This window comes from Rhinolophus sinicus, chromosome 1 (assembly GCF_057876585.1).
Source record: "Rhinolophus sinicus isolate RSI-liver-muscle chromosome 1, RSI-T2T, whole genome shotgun sequence".
NCBI lineage: Eukaryota > Metazoa > Chordata > Mammalia > Chiroptera > Rhinolophidae > Rhinolophus > Rhinolophus sinicus.
Genome location: NC_142501.1, coordinates 32,000,633 through 32,025,134, shown reverse-complemented (window position 1 = coordinate 32,025,134; position 24,502 = coordinate 32,000,633). Strand labels below are relative to the sequence as shown.

The window sequence follows — 24,502 nt, the reverse complement described above, 5'->3', positions numbered from 1 at the left end:
TTATAAAATATATATTTTCCTTTGGGAAGCAAGACTTTTGTGCATGATCAGGAAAACAACTGTAGAAATTGATTTCACCTCATACCTTTTGCCTAGTGCCAAAATGGACGTAACGTCTCATTTCCTTTGAAAGTACAATCTATTCAAATTCTTTCTTCTTTCTATTTCTGCATTCTGGCCCTATTCATGTTGTGCCACAAAAATGATCAAGTTGATATAAGAAACATTAATATTGATCTCCCTCTGTACTAGAAGTGAAAGTTGACAAAGAAGCTGATTTGGTTTTTCAAGATTTGGCTTAAAACATATACGAGTATATATGATGTAGCAAACTGTTCTGCTCAGTCAGGGCAGACACCATTTCATGTACCCGCAAGGATGCACTTCCAGGTTAATAGCTGTAATAGTTCCTGCTTTGCACGAGTCTCCTCATATGCTGTATTTCATGCAAACTAATTTGCCTAACTTTCCCGTTAATGTTGAAATAATCCAGAATGAGGCAAAGATAGTAATTATGAAACTGTTTTGTGATTACACTAGTCATTCTTTCTCCATTTGTAGACTAGAATCCAAACTAACTACCCCCATCTTTTTCTTTAAAAAAAGTCAACGTTAAACTTTCTTTTGTTAAAAGAAAGAGTTCTTGAGATCACCCGAAATTCTAAAAGTCTAACAGATGAAATTAACCACACCGTCAGTTGGACTAGATTTAGATGGTTGGTCTTCTCCGAAACACCAGTTAGAAGACACCTGGAGGCAAAAGTGAGTCTGAAGTTCACATGTTGAGGAACATAATTTTAGGCATGGCAGGATATATAAACAACCAAGGAACTGTCAGCATTATAAAATATTTCACAGCATGATATGCATCTAGGTTCTGGGCTCAACTTTGCCTTTCTATGTGACCTTGCGTACCACCTCCCACTTTGAGTTTCTTTTCTCACGTAAAAAATGATGGATGGAACTAGGTATTCCCTAAACTCATTTTAAGCCCCTAAATTATATGATTGGCTGTTTAAAAATAACATTAAAACCTAATATGCTTTATTGAACAACTGTGACAATTTGGAGGGGGTTGATTTTATTAGAAGCTCTAAACACAGAAAACAGCAAAACTCATTTTCTGCTTGTATAAAGCATCTGCTCCCAGTGTTCTCAAGTACACAAATCTGCTTGTAGTAAATCACAGTCACCTCAGAAATGACCTCTTCATGTTTTCATAGCAATCGACGTTTACTAGAGTCTTCCTATTCAAGTCATCTATGTTACATTTGATTTCAAGAGCCAGGTAAGGTGGAGACATTCCTGATAAAGAGGCTAATAGTCTTTGAATAAATTGTCCCCCAAAATCTAACATTACTTACCTTTAGATCAGGCCATGCTCATCAGCCTCTAATAGGTTTTAGGGACTCACCAGTCTTAATTTCATATGTGAATCTATAATTGTCCACAGAGGTCAATTTCAGTGGATGCCTCATATAAATTAGAATTGAAGATAATGATGCCTGTTCACTTGATCAACTGAAATGACCAGCTGGGTTTAATGGGAGGAAAACAGAAACCCCTGTGAAATTGGAATAGCTTCAAAGGTGATAGAATGTAATTATTTTTCTGCAAAGTTTCTTCTCCAAAGGTGACTGGCCATTCTGCTGGTGGGCACCTGGACCAGCATGTTATGAAAGTGGATATGGCATTCAGAGACACTGACCATATCCAAATCATAAGTCAAGAGTCAGCTTTCTGCTAAGGTGCTGGGAGAAAGCAGGATTTTTTTTCTCGTTCTATTTTAGTCATTTCATTTAGTTAGAGAGGTGCTTGGAGGGATTTACCTAATTGACTCCTGAGAGGCAAACTGTAATTTAGGTTGCTACAGTAAGTTTTTTCTCTTTATAACCACAAAACATTTTCTTGGATTTGTTATAATTATCCTTATGGTATTATAATTTTAGGTCTGAAAAAGCTTTGATATCACCTAACTCTACCCCTCTATGTTACAAATGAAGAAACTGAGGTCCAGAAAACTTAGGTTCTATGATGTAGTAGAGGTGCTAGCAAGCAAAAAAAAGGGGAGGTGAGAAGCTGGGAGAAACAGAGGGCAAAGGAACCAGTAGACTACAACACAGATTATCATGCCCCATAGCTGACAGTGAGCTCTGTTTCTGCACCTGTGTGGGGAATAGTGCTACACACCGGTGTCGGCAAAGACTCACAGACTGCCTGCCTGGGCTTGACTCTTGACTCTGCTAATTTTGAGCTTTGTGACCTTTGGCAAGTTGCTTAAGCTCTCTGTGCCTCAGTCCCTCATCTGCATAAAAGGATGTTAATATCAGTACTTCCTGTTGTAAGGATTAAAAATCTTATTGTATTTACTTTACTGTTATAGGGATTAAACAAGGATTAAATTGATATCTGTAAGGAGTTTAGTACTTGTTAAGTGCTATGTTAGGGTCTGCTGCTCTTTTTTCCTATTCACTACACCAGAAAATCTTAAAAGTTTCAGAATACATATATAAGTTGTATTCATTAATAATGTACTGAGGTGCTTTATCTGAGATAAATACCCAAGGATTCTACTAGGGAGATTCAGGAAGTCATTGATAAAACCTCTTTACATGTTCAATGGATTAATTTTGCAATATGGTTTTGTTATAACTTAAAGTTCAGAAAAAATAAACAACTACAGGGATTTTTTTTAATTAAAAAATTCAATGATATCCATAGTCTCACATAACAATGACAGAAATTTCATTAATAAAACAATTAATAAAACAGTATATCTGTTGCAAAAATTAAAGATGGATTTTCAAGGCAGGAAATTAGTGCTGAGTCAGTGATTCCTGAGTCGTTAGAGGACAGCAGCAGGTCAGGGGTGCTACGTTTTCTTTTGTTAAAGCACGTTTCTTGGGCAATTTAACATTTTTTTTCCCCTTGGAATTCAATGTTGTCAAAGCTATCATTAACATTTTATGTGGAGTTTTTAAGAGAAAGCCTTCACAAAATTAACAGTGCAGATCTTATAGTAATTAAGATCATTTTAGATGTGCCTGAAATGAGTACCATGTGTGGAATGGCTTTTTTTCCCCTTCCATTCTGTGAATTAAATTCAATGGAAATTTTAAGGGAAAAAAGTCAGTTACCTATTCCTCCATTTTTTCACTAAATAATTGTAGCATTTGCGTAGAAAAATAATTTTTCAATGCTGCAGAAAACTTTCCTGGAATTCATTGCTGATTTAAGACATCGGAAGGTCATGATAAGCTGCATATCTTCCAGTTACGTGATGGTAAATCTGTGAGGAAGGCAGAATTTAGTTAATTAATAATTTTATATTATTACACATATCAATTAATTATTACACCATTACATAATAATTAATAACTTTAATTAACATTTCATTGTAAAGCCCCACGATTACAGGCTTCAGCATAATCTCCATCCAACCTGCTTTAGGAAGCTTGCTAGGAAGACGGCAGAGGTTTGGGTATGATGAGGTACCTCAGATGAGTGTTCCTCTTTAGTTCTCACAGCCCAATAGATGACTTTTCATTTCTTTCTCAAAAACACTTTCAATTTGTTCCAAGGACAATGGGTTATTATTCACCTGCCTCTCGATGTCCGAAAGCAGAGTGCTGGCACCTATTCGAAAGAGTTCTGGCTTCAGCCATTCATCTCCTAGCTCCTCCTTTATGAGAGAGAGCCAAGCAAGGGAATCTTTGGCACTGCGGATGCCGCCTGCTGGTTTAAAGCCTACCTAAAAGGGAAGGACGGAAAGAGAACAAGGTTTATTATTACTGAATTGCCTTAAAAAATGGCACTGCATTATTACAGGTTCTCTCTCTCTCTCTTTTTTTTTTAATCTATTTCAGTTCACCCAGCGAAAGAGCTTAGATCACTGACTCGCCCATTCGCACTACAAAATGACTTTTCCAGGATTAATGGGAAGAATGTCACAGCTTCTGAGGAGACACTAATGAGAGTTAATAACCCTCATTAACATTTCACTTATTGGAAAGTCATAACCCTCAACCATCTAGACTATAGCTGTGAACCTGGGATAAACAAGAGAGGTGCCAATAAAAAGGAAAACATGGCACAAAAGTCCATTCATTCTACAAGTAAGCCTGTATAGACACCTTTCAGCCCTTCATCTGGAGGTGCAAAAGACGCAATAAGTGTATTTAAAACAAGAGGAGCAAATCAGCGAGGTCACCCTAACCAAACTGGCAGTAGTCAGCAAGGAGAGCTGACAGTTGTTTTAATCAACTGAACTGCAGAGCCTTTTTTTTTTCTAAGTTGTAAATAGAGTTACAGAGAGCAGCCCAGTTAAATAAGCCCAGTAGAAAGACAGTGTAGGGTCTCTTGACATTTCAGCAGTCTTTGAAGTTGACCACAAAACAGCACAATTCAGCCAGTATCTGATGTTTACAAATGACATCTCTGAGTCCATTAGAAAAGGATAAATGTGTTCTATATGTAGTAAAACCTGCTTATCTGGATTTACTTGTCTCGAGAACTTGACTATCCATTAGATACTCTAGATGGGAGTAATCAAGAAAACACCCTATAGCCCAAGTACTAAAGCTCACACACGTAACCACTGAGAGCTGTTGGTTTGACAGGCAGGGGTGGGGACTAACAGAATGCTAGGGAAGGGAGACAAGGATAAAGGCACGGTCCCATTATCAACCCAAGCTAGAAACCTCACGGTTAACCTAGACTCCACCATTTTCCTCACCACACCACATATAATTGGTCAATAGTCAAGGCCAAACAATCCTACCATCTTAACTTCTATATGTCCCCTGGGCACACTTTCCGCTCCCCTCTTACTTCTACTGTATTAGTTTAAACCCTCATCAATTCTCACATAGAATATCAGTAAAGGTCCCCCAACTGGTTTCCCTGCCACAATCACACAACGGCACACTGTTTAGCAGCAGCTATGGAGAGATTCTAACCATATCTGCCGATTATTCTGGAGTCCAAGTGACTTGTAAGAGTGAGGGGAGGTGGTGGGAGTGGGGGAGATAAGTGGGATGAGGTTATTTATTGAGGCAAAAAAACCCCAAAAAATCAATTAGCCAATATTAACATAATGTTAATCATAGAAGCACTTCTATCAATTAGGCACTGATGCATATAGATTTTTCTATATAATTCGGTTGTGTCAGCAAATCTGTTTGGCAATTCTTCTAAACAGAGGTTCTCGCATAAGTTTGTACTTTTTTTTTTTAAGGAACAGAGTATGGAAAACATAAATCTGCAGTGAAATCAGTTATGAAATATTAAACCTCTGCTTCTTAGGAGTGACACTAATCATGGTCGGGAAGGCAGCTGATCACATTTTAGAACACCCCTTAAATCAACGATGTAGAAACTTTACAGTCTAAGGGCTACCCAAGCAACTTATCAACAACCTGAAAGGTTCTGCAAGCTACAAATACAGTGCCTCGCTGTGTGAAATCAAGTGTGACTAAAATGAATACGGTTTGACTTATACCTGTTTGTTTCTTAATGAAACTGGGATGAACTTTGTTTATTAGCTGAGGAAAGCACCAACACAATTTTTTAACAAAGTGTTGAAAGATAGTGAAGTGTCCCTTACCCTCTGCTCTGGCCTAGCACATGGGGCATTTAAAACGCTGACTGAAATTCTTCACTTGTAGTCTAAGGGGACTCCTGGGAAGGGACCTGTTCATTTTTGTACCCCTTGCATTTAACATAGGTTAACATGGAACATAGCTAACGACTGAGTAAATGTTTGTTGAGACCAAAACTTGATTGGGTCCCCAATGAAAGGTTTTAGTCCTGACTACGAAGCTTATGACAAGTGGAGATGCCTGAGGACTATCTCTGATCCAGGAGAGCCAGGGATGAGGGCCCAGGCATCTTTAAGTATAAAAAGTTTCACATCTATTTAGATGTTCTTTGGACAAGAATAAGAATCATTGGTCTCATGAGAGATGGGCCCACTCACTCAATTGGGTACCCAAAGATAGAGTTCTCTCATTTTTTACAGCTTTACTTACTTATTTATTTTTAATTTGGATCACTGCGAAAAGGCTACTAAGCAGAGGTTATTCGCGTCGGGTCAACTTTCATATGTAGGTCACAGTAGATATTTATCCTGTTTGTACTTTTTGAAGATATAAAGTTATTGTGAAGGAGAAAATTCTGGAAGGAGTTCACTTCCTCTGAAACCCAGTACATTCTAAAAAAGGTCTCTGATTCCAAAATAAACTGAAGCTACAGTCACATATAAAGTCATCACATCCAGTTGGCAAAAGATTAAAGGTCTTTTTTGGGGTGTCTATTTGGCAGAAATCAAGAGATTGGTTTTAAAAGCTACCTTCTGAGGAAGGGAAAGTCTCATTTAAAAAAAATTACCTTTCTCTACAAGGATGTAGGAAAGAAAACTCCTTTGAGATAATTTGCAACTAAACAAGCAACTTGAAGTGAAAAGGAAAATCCAAACTCATTTTAAAAAACACCTCATACGCATTTTTCCTTTTAACTTCATGTTTCAAAAAATATGTATTATTTTTCGAAAAGCTGACAAAAGCTAGCCTATACCCTCCTCAGCTTAACAGTCTTCCAAAGAGCACATCCAACTGCCATGAAACGCAAAAATGGATATTTAATTCAAGAGCTATATAACGGCTAGCTACCTTTTCCCTGCTGTTTCACAGCATTTCATTATTTTGTTTAATAAGTTCATCTCCTCAAGAATTTTCTCTTCACCTCATATTATTAAAAGTAATAAGTTTTTCTGGACCGGGGGTTTCCCAACAGAAAAACCAATTTATGTGTGTCCTTCAATAATGACAGGAAAAGATTATTTCCCATTATATTGCATACTTTTCATATCACCACCACAGCTTATCATTCAATAAATGTTACTCTGCAATTCTTTCCATTCCTCAAGGAAGTTTAATTTCTGCATTAACCTGTTTTCGCTGGCCAACGCCTTACCAGAAAGCCTCTGTGTTGCAGCAGAATTAGTTCATTAAAGAACGCATTTAGGAATCTCTTGTCAGAGATAAAATTGTCTTCGGTTAATAAAAGAACATAAAGTAAGTTTACATCTTGATCACACATGCTTACTCCCACACTCACACTCACTTTCTGTTAATCGCACATTTTTCTCCATGAATGTGTTCTTTTGTAATGAAAGGTAAATTAAACATTTTAATAAAGGTAACTCATTCACACCTTCTGCATATAAAGATAGTTATCAGTTATCGTGGCTGTAACTAGCACTATAAATAACATTATCTTTACTCTGAAGAAAGATTTGCTGGCAATAATATACCTTGTTTCCAGTTTTCCAGAAGAAATCTCTAATGGCCCGTAGCATTACTATTGCTACAGGGAAGGTGGCATTTACTGTTTCTTTTCCAGTAGAAGTCTTAATAAAATCTGATCCTAAAACAAAAGGAAGAAAAATAACACATTAATTTAAAAACTTTTAAGATTTTGAGTCAGTGGAAGAAATGAGTCATGTAAATTTTTTTCCTGAGGAACACAAATAAAGTTGTGTCATTAATTATTTGAAAACTTAAAAAAAAAAAAAAATTCCTCTCTTTAAAATAATTCTGTCCATACTTTTTCTTCTCCTTATTATAAGATGAATTGAATTAAGCACCAAATGGATTCGTACGGACCCCTGGGGCTATTGCCTCTATATTTCCATATTACCAATTAAAATCAAGTTGGTTTATTTAATGCATAACTGAGATGAATAAAAACAAATTTATGCCCTGTGCTTAACACCATATAACACTTGACTACAAAACTGGAGTGCCAACTCATGAAGAATCCCCATTAGCTGATTTCTACTGTTTCTAAGAATCACCATTAGCTGATTATTAACTGTTTGTTAAAAGTACTATTGTATCTTCCATCCAGATTAGGTTTTTCATGAAAGACACCATGCTATTTCATAACTTGCAAATATTTTAAATAATGACCCGTGTTGCAAATGTATCTTAAACCTATTGATGTGGTTTAACAGAATAACACAAGGAGACAAAGAAACGATAATATTGTTAAGACTCACTGAGTGCAATGCACTGTGCACTATTCTAACCAATATGCTACAGTGTCTCCAAGGAATTTACCTAGGGTCGCACAGTCAGATAGCCAAATAGAGGTTCCATCTTTCATGCGGTGGTTACTTATCCCAGAAAGCCTCAAAATGTGAACCACAAACCTGCAGCATGTGCACCACCAGGGAGCTTGTCAAACATGCAGACTCCCTGGCCCTACACTAGACCAACTGAATCTGAATCTGAATATAAACAAAGTTCCTAGGTGCTTCGTATGCAAATTTACAGCCCTAGCCCACTGAATCTATGGACCCTCATGTAAGGCTAACCTCTGAGGTTCTCCCCTCAAGAAGTGGTTGATGGAAGTGGAGGTAAGAAGTGGCCAAAACTTTCCCCTCTAGTTTCAATTGGAAAAGATACTTGCATGACTATTCTGTGGGTTGAAAGGTTCAAATTGATACCCCTTTAGTAAGCACACTGTGGGTACAGCACAGTGAAAAAATATAAAAACAAATAATTCAAACCCTTGCTCTCAAAAGCATGCACAGTCTATGTGCAAGTGGGAATGAAACATAATCCTTGTTGAGGTAGAAGTCAGGAGATCTGGTTTCTAGCTATGATATTTACCTGGCAAATTCCATCTCCCAACCTTTATCATTTGTACAATAAATCTAAAAATTCTTACTGACTTCATAGTGTTACTTAAGAAATCAAATCAGACAATCGATGGGAAAGCACTCTGAAAACTGTCAAGTGTTATACAAATATAAATGGAGCAAGGATCTAGGTAATATTGCAATCTGTATAAATATCATAAGAATTCTGATATATCAAACAGATCATCATAAGCCTTCTTTTCTTTTGCTCTGTAAACAGGCCCATGGGAGAAATGGAGAAATACTTGTCATAGACGCATTCATTCAACAAATATTTATGAGTGCTTATGATGTTCTAGACTGTTCTAGATGCTGGGAATAGACCACTAAACAAAATACACAAAGTTCCTGCTTTTGTGAGAATTTCTAGAAGAGAAAGACAAGAAACAAATGTATAACAAATGCCAGGTGAAGATAAGTGCTATGAAGTAAAATAAAGCAAAGTAATGAGATAGAGCGGGATGGATTTGGGGAGAGGTAGCTATATTTAAATAGAGTCATCATAAAGATATCTCTGATGAGTGAAATGCAAAGATTGAATGACAGGAATCTATGAAAAGAGCATCACAAGTAGGGAAATAGCAAGTGCAAAAGCCCTGGGGTGTGTGCAAAAGATGGGGCGTGTGCTAAGTTGATTAATACATGACATGAATGAATGAATGGAGTGGGACTACAAAACCGCTACCTGGCTCCTACAACATCAGAAGACAAACAGAGAGGAAATTAAAACCTCCATATAGATGTAAGAAGGTGAGCGGAATATCCGAAAATAATTCACAATGAGACCAAGATGTGTTTTCTAATAGGTGACACTGCTTGGATTCACTAGAAAACTTCTGGGTAAAACACTGGATATCATCTAAATTCTTTTAAGCATCTTGAAAGAAAAGATTATTAAGGTAAAACACAAAGACCACATTTGGAGGCCTTGAAAAAAAGGTATAGTCACTTAAAAAGCAAACCATCAAAAGTTAACCAAAAGAGCCAACCGCCTTTAGAAGAGTTTGGAGGCAGGGTCAGGGAGGATACTCTCCTCCTAATATATCACAGTAGGTTTTTGTGTGGACATAGTGTTTTTTCATGTGCATATATTAAAGTTCACTCTTTGTGAAACTTTTAGTGGTTTTCACAAATGTACAATGTCATATACCCATCATTACAATATCAGAATACTTTCACCACTCTAAAAAAATCTCCTGTACTTCACATTTTCACCTCCCCCTTGCACTGGCAACCACTGATCTTACTAGCTCAATAGTTTTGCCTTTTGCAGAGTGTCATGTAATTGGAATCATACCGCTTTTCCGATTGGCTTCTTTCCCTTGGCAATATGCATTTAAGGTTTACTCATGTCTTTACATGGTTTCATAGTTCATTTCTCTTTATTGCTAAATAATATTCTGCTATATGGCTACACCACAGTTTGTTTATCCATTCATCTACTTAAGAATATCCTGGTTGCTTCCAGTCTTTGGCAATTATGAATAAAGTTGCTATAAACATGCACATGCAGGTTTTTGTGTGGACATAGTCTTTAAATCAATTGGGTAAGTATCTAGGGGCAACAGCTAAATTGTATGGAAAGACCATAGTTAGCTTTGAAAGAAACTGACAAACTGTCTTCCAAGTAGCTGCACCACTCTGCATTCCCACCAGCAGTGAATGAGAGTTCCTGTTGCTCCACATCCTCGCCAGCAATCTGTGTTGTCAAGGTTTGGATTTTAGCCAATCTAATAGCTATGCATATAGATCCTGTACATATTTTTGTTAGATTACACCTAAGTATTTCATTTCTGGTTTGCTATTGTAAATGGTAGTCTTTTAAATTTCAAATTACAATTGTTAATTGCTGGTAGATAGGAAAGGAACAGACTTTTGTATATTAACCTGGTATCATGCAACCTTGGTAAACTCACTTAGTTACAGGAGTTTGTTGGTTTGGGGGGATTTTTTCCATAGACAATCATGTCATCTACAAACAAAGACAGTTTTATATCTTTCTTCTTGCATTAATTTCTTGTGGTTGTTAAATTATAACATACACAGTGGCTTAAAGCAACATTTTATTCTGTTCTAGTGTTTTTGATTTCTAGCATTACCTTTTAACTATTCCTTAGAGTTTCCATTGCTCTGCTTACATTACCTATCATTCTTTCATGCTAGCTACTTTTTCCATTAGTTATAGCTATTTAAAATTCTCTTTCTGATAATTCTAACATTCCTGTTTTATCTGAATCTGGTTCTGATACTTACTGTTTTCTCTCTATAGACTATATCTTTTTCTTGCCTCTTAGCATCTCTTGTAATTTTTGTTGAAAGCCAGACATGGAATATTGGGTAATAGAATACAACTATTGTATAAACAGGCCTTTAGCATGAGATTTTATGGTAATCTGGCTAGGCGTTGGGCTGTGCTTAATGTCTGCTGTAGCCGTAGGTACCAGAGTCTCCAAATCCTATAGTATCTTTGGTTTTTTTCTCCCCTGCTTACTTTGGGCTTCCTAAATATTCCTCCTCAGAGAGAGTCTATATTTTCAGCTCTGTTAGCTGTAATCCACAAGGTTATTGAAGCCCTATTGGTATGGTGGTAATGTATGGAGGAGAGGAAGTATTTTATAATCTTATGATTAAATTTCAGTTTTTTAGTGGGCCTGTGTCCCTGGCTGTAACCATCACAAGGGTGTCTTAGCTTTGCTCCCCAATTTGGTAAGGCAGGAAGACTAGAAGGGAAATGCCCTCCCAGGTAGGATAAGACTCTATTAAAGTTTTCTGCCCTGGAGAGGAGGCGTTTGTTAAGGAGAATGCGCTGCACATATTTCACAATGATTATCTTCCCCTTCTCCAGCCAGAGCCCATAGGGATCTTTCTTGGTTCTTCACTGTAAGAATCTGGGGTTCCTAGAGGAACAACCCACCAAGTAGCAGGCCACACTCAGCATCCAACCATTTGTCAAAATTACCATGTAAGTGTTCCTACCAGTTGATGGCTCTGGCAGGTAAGCAGATCTTGGTCGTAACTCTCATGATTGCCTGTCTCTCCAGATTTCAAGGTGGCAGTTTGCCCTCTGATCTAAGTTCTTTGATGAGTCTTAGAAAAGTCATTAATTTTCAATTTATTCAGATTTCCCCTGTTCTAAAGGACAGGAATGACAACTTCCAAGCTTTTCACATAAAACCAGAAGTCCTTAAATATTAAGGCCAACTTTATTATTTAGAAATCAGGTATGAATAGAGATACAAATTATATATGGTATCTACGGTGTTTTAGACATATGCCAAGTAACTATTATGATCAACAGAATTTGAAAGATTCAGAGATTCACTTTAGCCAGAATGGTAAGGGACAGGTAGAATTTGGTACAGTCTCTGAAGGAGAAAACAAATATAAAGAAGAGAGGGCAGATGGAAAAACACTACCATTAGAAGAAACACTGAAAAGTATCAGACACATCCAAAGAATGATAAATGGATTTATCTAAGGAATCACTGTGGGGGCCAGGGAGCATGGGGGAGTGGAGGGCAGTTATGTTTGGAGGGTGTGTGTCAATATGTACTTTACAACATGTGATTGTAAAAGTGCCTTAGGAAACATGAGGTCTAATCACCCACAATCAGTGTTTAAGACACTAACTGCAGTGTCTATTTTGGATAGGTTGAGAAAAGACAATGAAGAGTCAGTTACAACACAAGAGATTAAAACAGCAATTCAAGCATGCAGGCACCACTGTCTATTTCTTTAAATCCAGGAAGAAGACCTAGCTTTAATTACACAAAATACTTTAGAAAGTACATTAATATTTTACTACTGTCAAAAGAACAATGGATTTTCCAAAGGGATTAAGTAGGCACACACTTTTGTTTTACTTCTTATTTTAATATTGTTTCCCTGTCCCTCTGCTAAAACAAAATTACCTTAGAGAAATAAATGCGACATTTTGAATATCCAACACCCCAGAGCACCACAGACTTTCTTCAGAGCTTATGCAAATCCAACATTAACCAAGCTCACCTCTGCTCAGCTTGCGGAATAAACCTTATGAGAAAATATCTTACAATTAAAATAGCTATCCATATATATGCTCTTTCATCAGTGCCCACAATTTCAATGAAATGACTAACCTAGGAGATGAAAGACCTGAAGTCAAAAGTAACACATAAAATAGACTAGTATTCAACTGTGATTAGTTGAAATGAAAATTAATAATAAATTTGTAGTATTATATTAATTTTTTTTTTTTTTTTGTAATTTGAAATCTCTAGCACAATACTTTTTTTTGTGGTCTAAAGCAACTCAAAGCTTTTGTAAGGCCTATAATTACAAGTCTCCATGGTACAGTTTCATTAAAAACTTTCATTAAACAACAGCTGCCCTTGTATATGGTCTTCTAATCAATTTGGTCAAACAGAATGACTTCTAATCAGCTGTTGATAAAAATAGAAGATGAAATTTTAATTCTAATAGATTAACCACAAACTCAAGACAGTCTTCAAAATCCATCTAGCTCTATTCTCCAGTGGATTTAATGACTATTCAGCAACTCATTACTAAATAGAACAAGATGAACATTTTCCAGTTCATTAAAGAAATGTACTATGTATTTTTGCATTGTCCTCATGATTCGTTACAGGGAGTCTTAATTACAAGATAATGGATAATGGTTATTAAATGCAGAGTGCAGTAATGAAGCACTATTCATTTGCGAACCTCAGAGACTGCAAAGAGAGGAAAATAAAATTACTAGCTTCAAAAGATTAACGGATCAAATTATTATTCAATTTTGAAAATCTCATTCAGACTTCATAGAAACAAGGAGATTAAAAACTAGTATTAAGACCAAAGTAGTACATTTAAAAAAATAATATCTTAAGGCTATTACTGCATAATAAGCTTCAGATGTGATTATTAGAAAAACATATAGCTAAAAATGGGAAAACATACATTTTTATTTCTTGAACAAATCTTATTTATGAGATAGGAAGTTACTAGTAGGATCTTAAAGAGAGTCTTGGTGAACACAGAGGATACATGCTACTATGCTACAAAAGAACAGCACAATGGAAGGTATTATTAACATTTTATACTTCACTAATGAAAAATAGGATTAGAATCAACTGCTGCTTGAGAAAGCTTGTCATTCAGTGGAATTCATGCCAACCCAATAATAAGAGCTTTTGGGCACACTATTCTCTAGCACCATGTTTTCTATCGTTCTCTAAAAAAATTACTGATTAAAGTTAGCAAGAGAGTTTGTATGGTAATTCTGATACTAATTTATACTTGCAATCTGCAACGGGACACTTTTTTCTTTTAACAAATATACTGTACAAAAATATGAAGCCCCAAATTAAAACATATTCTTTGATATTGTATTCTTTCACTCAACATAGGCTTGAAAATCATCTGTGGTGAGCTATACAGATCCAGTGTTATGGCTAAAAAACTGGTCAGGGTAAAGATGGAAGCAGAAGGTCCCTGTGGAGGTATCAATATGGTGTTAATACTCAATCTGGAGACCAATTATACTACAGACATCCTTACATGATCTAGGGATAACAGCTAACCTTATGAAAAAGGGGGAGATGTTTTCTAAAAGAGACAGGAAAAGTCTAAGAAGGAAAGAAAAAAATAGAAACACCTGCTCTCTCAGTTCTTTCCCTCAATCTGAATAGTGAGCTCTGGAAATACTTCTCAGTTGATTCAGTCTATCACATGAAAAAGGCAACAGCGCATCATAATTAAGTAGTAAGGCATGTTCAGATTCAATGGCCATCAGAAAGCAATCACAATCTCAGAGTTAGAAACTATCTCAAATACCCCAAGGGTAAGATTAGCTCATGATAACCACATTCCTTGTTGTTGCCTTCCCCTCAATAAACATAAAAATGTGGCCATTTAAAATAATGCAAAACAAAATGATTCAAATGAAAGACAAGGTGGGGACTCTGACTACATAATCTGTAGTAATTGACAGTAATGTCCCTGGGAGACTATTTTAAACAATTATGGCTAACCATACAAAGATGTGGTAGAATCACTTGACACACACAAAAGTCCTTGAGTTATGTCTAATATGCTAGAAGTTTCCTTTCACTTCTAAAACTTGGCTTATTTGAAATGAGTTTCAGAACTGCAATAATGCTAGAGATGAGTTACCAATCAATGCAAATATCTATTTTAGAATGGATTTAAATGGTTTAATCTTTCAAACAACTTTTTTTCTTTAACAAATTTGGAGAAAGCAAAAACTTATTTAACTCAAATGTTTACTAGAGCATATTGTCAGCATTTGAACCAAGAGTCAAACTGGGAAACAACAGAATGTCTCCTAAACCAAGCTCTATGCCTCCTCTAATTTTTAATATTGTTAGTGCTTCTGAGGATGTTTGTAAATAACTACATGGAGTTCACAGTTCAGAAACAAATTCCCCAAAAAGTCATGCTGCACTTCTTAGTTCTCACCTCTCTCCCCCTTCTCCCTCCCCCTTTTGAGTAAGGTCATCGAGCAAGGAGAGTTAGGGGTCAGGGAGCCTTAGACCATATGAAAGTAAAACAAAACGTTCTGAAATTAGATAGTGGGGATGGTTGCACCACGTTGTGAATATACTAAAATCCCCTGAATGGTACACTTTCAAGGGTAAAGCTTATCTTATGGGAATTACATCTTAATTTAAAATTTAAAAAAGGGGGGGTGTTCACAAGGGAGGAAGGGTGAGAAACAGGAAAACAAGTAAAACTAAACCTAAGTAAAATTATCAATTAGTTGACAACTCAAGTTTACATAATCATCTGGACCTTCACCCTTTTTCCTGAACTCACGTCTTAAGGTTACTCCTCGTCTCCTCTGTAAGTGGTTTCCTACTGGCTCCCAAGTATGGCATCCATAATCCAGGCTTCCTTTCTAATCGCCACTAATGATAACATAACATTGAGCCATCACTGGTCTAAGTAGATACAGTTATCTATTGATATTGCTTCACTACGCAGACTAGGATAACCAAATGAACAGTATTCATATTCAAGCATGAAGCTACTTAAAGCATTACTTTTGAGGGAAAATACTTCAACAGATTCATCATTATGGTTCTTTAAAAGATTTTTAAAGAGTAGTGTTAACACTAAGAACTTCATGCTGGCCAAAGAGAGAGAATTCTGACTAAAGGGCCTTTTAGAACCAGCTCAATGATGCCAGCTGGGAATCCCTGACTGCCGTGTGCTCAGTCTAGGACTATATTATCCAACATGATAGTCACTCACCACTGTGGCTACTGAGAACTTGAAAAGTGGTTAGTCCAAACTGGGATGTACTATCAGCATGAAATACACATGGGGCTTTGAAGACTCAGTACAAAAACTAGATGTGTGAAATATCTCATTAATAATTTTTATATGGATTACACATCAAAATGATATGTTGTGGATTTATTGGGATAAATAAAATGCATTATTACAATTACATTCACCTGTTTCCTTTTACTTTATTAATGTGGCTGTTAAAAATTTTAAATTATATATCTCTGTTGGACTGGTCTAGGGCTTCAATGAGACACCAAAATCTGTATTCACTTCGCGTATGCTACAATTGGATGTCCTTTTAAACTAATATCCTTTAAATGTTGGTTTAAATTTATTTAGCAAAAAGGGTTTAAATCTGCCTAGAGGTAGAGTAAGTAGTTCCCTGGTGACAGAATTGAACTAGTCTCTTTCATCCAAACAATTCAGCTCTGTCCCCACATTTGAATACTTAGCTCACCAAACAAAAGCTCTATAATTAATTGGGCCCGCCCTCCTTAGAAAGCAGATAATATATGTTTGGAGAACATAAAAGCATATTCCTAGAATGTCGGATGGCCAATCCCAATCACATACAGTAGAAGAATTGTAGTAAATGCAATTTTCTGTCTTGAACATTTTCAGTGGTTTCAATGCCTCTTATGGATTAACACCCTGGGAAACTGGCCATCTGGCTGGCCCCTTAATCCTGTGTGGAACTGGCCTTGCTTTGAGTTTTCAAACACACAGGAATAACTCTAAACCACACTTACAAACTCAAGACTGCATATGACTTGTGCTCACGGCGCTGTGCTCAATTCAACTATTCTTTCCCAATCCTTCAACATCCATTCAACTAATACTTACTGAGCACCTACTATGTGCAAGTAGTGTTGTAAAAACTAGGGACACAGCAGTGCACAAGACAAGGCTTCCCTTAATGGGACTCTGCACAGGTAAAGTCAACCCTGACTCAGTAATAAGTTATTTGTTTTCTCCTGGTCTGGCTACCTAAAGAAAAACATATTTCTCTGTCTTTATCACATCACCCTGTTCTTCAGAGAGCTGGTAGCATTACTGAAAAGGAAAAATGAGATTCATGACGTTAGGCCAGTACTGGATGGTCAAAAGAAAATGCCAGAAATGGCTACAGGCATCGTTATTGTACAGGTAAATTGGTGTGGATGAAATAGCAAAGTGTTTTAGACTCAATATAAAATGAAAACATCAACCTGTAAATCAAGTTATCGATGCCAAATGCCTCGAAATCAAAATGCTTTCCTTATTTGGCCAGCCTCTACAGCTGAATTTATTGGCGTAGGGATTTATTATGTTAAGCAAATGTCCTGTATTGATATGGTAGTTTTAAACTCATCTTATCTTAAAATGACACAACCATATCTAACACATTCTTTTTTCCTTTGCATTTGCTGGGAGAAAAGAGGGAGATGGAACCTCAATACGAAGTAAAATGTGATTTGGTATCACTATACTTTGGGCAAGGAAGAGTAAAATGAAGAAGCATTTTAACAAAATAACAAGCAAGATATGCTTTAAACAACTGAATTTCATTTTGATTGTGCTTCCCATTGTCACAAGCAAGTTTGGAATATATAGTATATATTAACATTAAAAGTCAGGTATGCTAGTGTGGAATCTATTAACTCGAGAGCAAATTACTCAAATTGAAGAAATAGCTACTTAAAATGGATTTAGAAATATATTTTACTGAACAAAGCAAGCTAGAAAATTAAGCTACTTTATCAGGATTAGAAAGTGCTATGAATTTTAAACACAAAGCTTTTAAAAACAATGCAGAACATATTTGAGATTATCATACCTCAATGTCATCATAAATCTTTTTTTTTTTCAACAATTGATAACTATGTAGAGTTACTTTTTACAGTGACCTGTCTTTCATAAAAACATTGTGTTAATTTTTCTGTGGGGAGTTTTATCTCTAGGTGATTGCTTCACTGTACCTGGAGACTCATATGCTTTCCATTAGCAGATCTATAGATGCTAAACCTTGAAAAGGCTCTGAATGGAAACTATTCACCACGTGGAGCTCTCGGGTTTGCTATGGAGGTTACTGCAGTTACCACTTAGCAACCACTTATAAAAACAATGCTGCCTCAATCCCATTGTTCACAAACAATTTTCAAGTTATAATTCTGTCTCTATTTTTCAACTAGTCACGCCTTCATTTTTATCTGTATTCCTTTCTACTCAGCCACCACCAGAAACCTTGATTCCTCAGCAAACGAGGCCCAGCAACTCTCCTCTATGGTAAGGGTCTAATCAGAAAGAGTCACCGCAAACTTTTGCCAAATCACGGGCATCATTGGGATAAGAGAATCAGTCACAAATTCCTGAAAACACATGATGCAAAGAGAAAGGGCAGAGGTGGGAAAGAAGTCTGTGAATTGGGCAGAAGAATGGTCCTGACCTAGACTCCGAAAAAGTCATGAATTAATACAACATGCCAGCAAGCTGGATCCATTTTGCATATTAACTAAAACTCTATCTCCCTGGATGTCGCAAATTGTTTTTCAAGGCACTGCCTTGCCAATACGTACACACACACACACACACACACACACACACACACAGCGGGGGTGCCAAAAAATGTATGTACATTTTAAGAGATGTTATCTATGCTCAAGCAGTAGTTTGCTGTAATCAGAAGTGTCTGGACACTGATGGTAACCACTTTGAGCAACTCTTGTAATTGCAGAAGTCATATGTAACTTGTATTAATCTTTTGTTATTGGTATATATCGAGTATTACAATTTTAATACAGTTTTTTCCTTTCTTAAAATGCGTATACATTTTTTTATATATATGAATATCCTGTAGTTCCCTTGTAGCAGATGGTCTATGGGTTCCTTTTCTGACACTCTTAAATAGAAATTACATATAACCATATGGTAGAGCTGTGTATTTCAGACAAATAGTTTACACTACACACTTAATACAGAAGTTTTATCTGTCTCTCACAGAACATGCTATCACAAGACTAATAGGTTTGATTAAAGGCTATTCATTTTTAGGAGATTTTCCCCCATCAGAAAACAATATAAATAGCTTCTTAATATGTTTAAGTTAGATATTTACCTATCTTCCCTTCAAACCTACATTTAAAATTTTTGATACATATTTAATGTTTTTTACATTACCTATGTAATTGCTTTGAGTGCAGTATTTATTTCCTCCTCCTAAAGTTCATGTTATATTATAGATATAATTTCTCCCAGGTATTTCAGGGGAGTTATTAAATGTCAAAATCCAAAGTGAATACATAGGTAACTTAAAAATGTAAAACCTCAGAAAAGAAAAAATTGCAGCTATTAAGTTTATTACCAAAAATGGGAAATGGGAAATGGGATTCACAATGATAACCTATAAGGTAAAAAGGCACTTAAAAAACAGAGTTAGAGACAGCTAACAGTGTCAGCTTATGCTCGAGATGCATTTATTTGTGCTTCTGACACAAGTATCATAAATTTACTCTTGAGAAAGAAGGTTTTCTGGATTGACTTGGCTCAGTTTTTATATTTAATACATGGAAATTAAAGAACACAAAAAATGTTTAAGTATGAGGAACAAAGAAGTGTTGAAATATGGAATGGACTGATAAGACAGGTTTGATCATGGCATTTTTCATCTCAAAACCTTCAACTGCTTACAAAATAAAATTCTAGAATTTCCACTCTACAGAATCTGAATTTAGCCTACTATTCCATTGGTCCCTTCTGCTACTCACCCTCAAGTATCTTGGACTTGAGCTCATTCTGATGATGGTGATGATGATGATATAACAACAATAACAACGATAGGAGTAGATTAGGTCTCCTTTTTGAGAACTCACTAGCTGCTACGGGCTCCAACTTAACATTTTATATATCTACTCTCATTTAATCTCCACAATAACTTAAAAGACAGGTACACTTATTATCTCCACTTACCAAAGAAGAAACCAGGGGTTATAGATACTGAGGAACTCAGCTAAGACAACAGTTTATAAATGTCATGAATGGAATTGAACACAGCTTTTTCTAAGTATAAGTCCAGGCTTTTAACCACTGCACACTTCTGCCTCCTAAGCCTGACTAGTCATTGTTCTGCAGAAATACCCTCTCCCTTATCAACTCTGTACTCTCCATCCTTTTTCTTCCTGTCAAAATCCTACCTGACCCAGTTCAACTGTTTCCTTCAATATGTAGCAGCACTGATATTGCTTTCTTCCTATTTTGAATGTAAACATGATGAGTGGAGCTGTGGCAGCCATCTTTCAACCATGAAGGAAATGCCGAGAGACTAGCAGAGGCTCCTATCCTGACATTGATGATGAACTAAGGGCAGTGACTGACTACACCTCTGGACTTATTGTTTGTGGGGACAGAGCCGCAGAAAGCAGTTTCCAGGCTCTCGGCCTCACATAGAAAGGTGTTGGTTCAGGTAGTAAATGACCATCAACTGTGACTGGATGGCCATCAGCTGTGGCTAGTTGGCCATCAGCTGTAACCAGTGAGCCATTGGCCACTAATATAACTGTTGTGGCTACGCTAGCAGCAAATGGGGGCTAGCAAGAAGATGGTGGCTGAGCTAGCAAGAGCAGATTGCAGTTAGGATGCCAGGTTGCGGACAGTGTGGATCCAGCCTCCAGTGAGAGTATAGTGCCGCCAGAGAGAATATACTAGTATGACTCCCCTACCTATGGCTCCGTGGGTGTTCCTTTTGGGCCTGGCCACATCCTGCATTCTTATATGGGGAGTGGGACCAGAGACCCCGCAGGCTGCCCCGCACGACACATGGCGCAGCGAGCAGGGTCTCCCGCATGACACTGTTCTATGATAAAAATAATTCCTTATTTATTTAAGCCACTGTTATAAAGTTCTGTGCTATTTGCAACCACATTCAAACCTATCTGATGCAGTCCCTGGACTGTTTACTGACACTCTGCTGACCTAGAAATCTAATAGTGTACTACATCCATTAATTTCCCTTGGGCATCACTTTCAGCAAACATGGACACAAAGTATCATCCCCCACAGACACCCTGTGCTCTGCCTAGCTGAGACCCCTGCATACCACCAGCTATGCCTATCCAGGCCTCAACTCCCCACTCCACCTACACTGGTAAATCAGACAAAAGGAGTCAAAAGTCCATCTAAATAAAATGTGGAAGGAAAAGTAGCACATGAAAGAGATCCTAGTAAGCTGTTACGAATTATTAGGAAAAGCTGAAACTGAAAAGCCGCAGAACAACCGATTCTGGAGAAGCATCCGAGAAACTAGTGAATGAAGCATCGATACCCTAATCTCTCCGAACAAATTATTGAAGAAACAGAGAGAAAGGAACTGTTTTATCAACAAACAGAGATAAGGAGCTCTAGCAATAGTAGAAAATGGAGGAAGAAACTAAGTTACAAGTCTTAAAAAGCTAATTGGTGAAGACACTGGTCCTGAATAAGATGAAAAATTTCTCAGTGTGCCTGACCCCACTTCCCATGCCAGTGAACTACACACCCTTTGAAGGTCATGGCTCCTCATTCATTGGCATTATATTGACCATATACAGCTGACGCAATGGTCACAGTAAAAAGTTAATAAATATACAAATCTAAATAAATTCAGTATTAGGCAAGCTTTAATAAAGACTAATGCCTACACTAAAGACAACCAAACTCTTCAATGATTCCATAGCTGGCTACTTGTATAAATAAAGTAGGGTTTCTGTTTAATTAATCTCTTTAAATACTTATATAGCACTTACCATGTGCTGAGTACTGTTCAAAGAGCTTTATAAAAACCCTGATAAAAATTAAAAAATAGAGCAGTTACCTGACACTTCAGGCTCTCACTGAAGCTATCTTGCCGAGAAAGTTTGGTTGTAACACGGAGAGTAATAGGTCTATTTTTAAGGCTAAGTGTCCAAGAAAGAATTTTGAGAAATCCTGGATGGCAGCACAGGTTTATGCTTCCCAGCTCTAGGGACCTTTCCTTGACCTATTCTGTCCCACCACAAATATCTGTGAATGACTCCTGCATTCTACGCTGTGTGCTCCGCAATGATTAATAAGCTTTCCTGACTAGAAACTGCTCCATTCTAGAAAGGCAGCACTAAGTGGCATATATACGAGTGCTGGAGAGGAGAGGATACAATGACAGATCTGGAGTCCACAATGGGGTATGATGTGAGGAAGTGAATGGCTGAGGTTTCTTTCTTCCGCTGGGCGTAGTCAGAGAGAGCAATTTATCCAGCACACTCTTAAGTCACAGCTGCTCATTAACTAATTGGGAAAGTTTGGGTTTTGTTTTTCTGATTTTAGTCTTAGTTTCAGTCAGTTTAACTGAGCAGATTTTGTATTAAATTTCCTCTGTTCTCCTTTTGTATTTATATATTTATTTAATCAGAGTATTAATACAACATATCTTGATTGGGAACACTGCTTTCAGCCTAAAGAGAAATTTTATTTTCTCAAAGTTTCTGATTTTGGCTGGACAAATGTCCTGACTTCTTTTCACAGTGGGGTGGGGCAGGGTACAGGGTGAAGAAGGGATTGTAACCTAAGGTTTCAACTCCATGGATGTTTTTTAATCAAATATTGTCACAAAATCCACATCCAGTTCTCTTCATCTATCAACTACCGTATTTCCCCCAAAATAAGACTGGATCTTATATTAATTTTTGCTCCAAAAGACACATTAGGCTTATTTTCAGGGGATGTCTTATTTTTTCATGTACAACAATCTACATTTATTCCATGTACAACAATCTACATTTATTCATGTACAAAAATCTACATTTATTCAAATACAGTGACATCATCTTCTTCTGGAATATCGTCATAACTCTCCAAACCCCGAATTCTGGCTTGAATTTCTTGCAACTCCATTTCCTGTAGAACCATTGGCCCCAATCTCTCCTTAAATGAGCACTTGTTGTCCATGTAGCCTGCTCGTAGTGCATTGGCAACACAGCTGTCAGTGATTTCATCCCAGGAATTCTTCACCCAAGTCACGACCTCTTGTAGGCTAGGCTTCACAAAGTTTCCACACTGATTTCTCTCCATTCTGTTTTCAATGTAGTCATTGATTTCCATATGCAAATTGTCCTTGAACAGCTTGTTTATTGCAAGATAGGCGGTCATTCCTGTGGAATCATTATTTGATCTATTCTTCTCTCTGCAAGGAACTTCTTCATGTCTGTAGCGCTGGGAGTGCTGGCTGAATCCCAGACTAGCAGACCTCTTTGGCCACCTCACAAAACAAGTGGCAGCATTAAATCGACCCACTTCCTTATAATTGCTTGTGTGCACCAGGTTTTTTTGGTTTCAAGAACATAAATGCCTGAAACATGTTCAACCTCATCTTTCTTGCCCTTAGTGATGATTAGAGGTGGGATTTCTTTCCATCCAGACGAATTGCCAAAATACAGGTAACACGTGCACTTTCATAACCAGTGGAGGGAATATAGATTGACGAGGCACCCCTCTGATTAATTGTCATTTGAGATTCTTGGCCCATAAACACTGCAGTTTCATCCACAGCAATCATGTTGGAGAGCTGGTATTTAGAAAAGTCAATGCCATCATCAAAGGAACTGAATGCAAGTGTACATTTAATAACTTCAGTATCTTCCAGCTTGAACAGTGTTGTTGATCTTAGAGACAGTTCATATCGCTGAAGGAAGCCATCCAGCCAGTGTTGTGATGCTTTGAATTCTTCTGGGGATACTTCTAACTGGTGCCATTGCAAGGGCAAATGTTTGAACATCAGCCGTACGCACAACCAAAGCCTTTGCTCTCCTGTCAGCAATCAATTCACAGATGATGTCTTCCAGCTCAGGAAATAATGGTTGCCGACCTGATCCTCACTTGCACTTCTTAGCAGTTCCCTCAACCACCTGTTGACTGAGGTTACTGTACTCTGCTCGCCATTTTCGGGCCATTCGGATATTCATCTTCGTCTCTTTGCAGAAAGCCGTAAGATTCTTGCCCCCGGAGTCCTCCACAATTCCACTCAATGGAATAGCTCTTTCTTTTTGCACTCATCTTCTCTGGGTATCAAAATATTATTCCCTTTAAATCTACCATTAAGTCAAGTGTTAATTGAAGACTTACGAGACAGGAGTGGCAACAAAAATGACAGTTAAGGATGATGGTCCACACAAAAGCGACAAAAAATTGCAGGCACCAAAATTCAGAAAACGTTTATTTCACACAAGTGCATTAAGTACGTCCGTTACAACACACGACATTGAATTATGAAGAGTCATATTAGACACAACCGCATCTGTTCGTTATCAAGTGCGCACATTATTCGTGTGTTGTGTCTGTACTCCTATTGGTCATTCGGCAATAAGTCTCGAGTTCATCTGTTTACCTCTCATCCAAAGGCACCCACTTGGGTATTTACAAATACTTAATTATAATTTATGTTATTATTTATTTTAAGTATTAATGTCAATATCATTTACTTATATTTAATTATATTAATATTATTTTATAATTTAATACGTC

General features: G+C 37.1%; 1 protein-coding gene across 1 annotated transcript in view; it reads right to left on the bottom strand.

The window, feature by feature from the left end:
• Nucleotides 1-2,678: 2,678 nt before the first annotated feature.
• DERA (deoxyribose-phosphate aldolase) overlaps nucleotides 2,679-24,502 on the bottom strand; it is an 83,787-nt gene continuing 61,963 nt past the window's right edge. The window contains exons 7-9 of the mRNA XM_019744673.3: nucleotides 7,313-7,425; nucleotides 3,602-3,751; nucleotides 2,679-3,289 (exon numbers count right to left, since the gene is read on the bottom strand). Of these exons, the coding sequence (XP_019600232.1) occupies nucleotides 3,233-3,289; nucleotides 3,602-3,751; nucleotides 7,313-7,425 (320 nt within the window). The 3' untranslated portion in view covers nucleotides 2,679-3,232. The remainder of the gene's footprint in view (nucleotides 3,290-3,601; nucleotides 3,752-7,312; nucleotides 7,426-24,502) is intronic.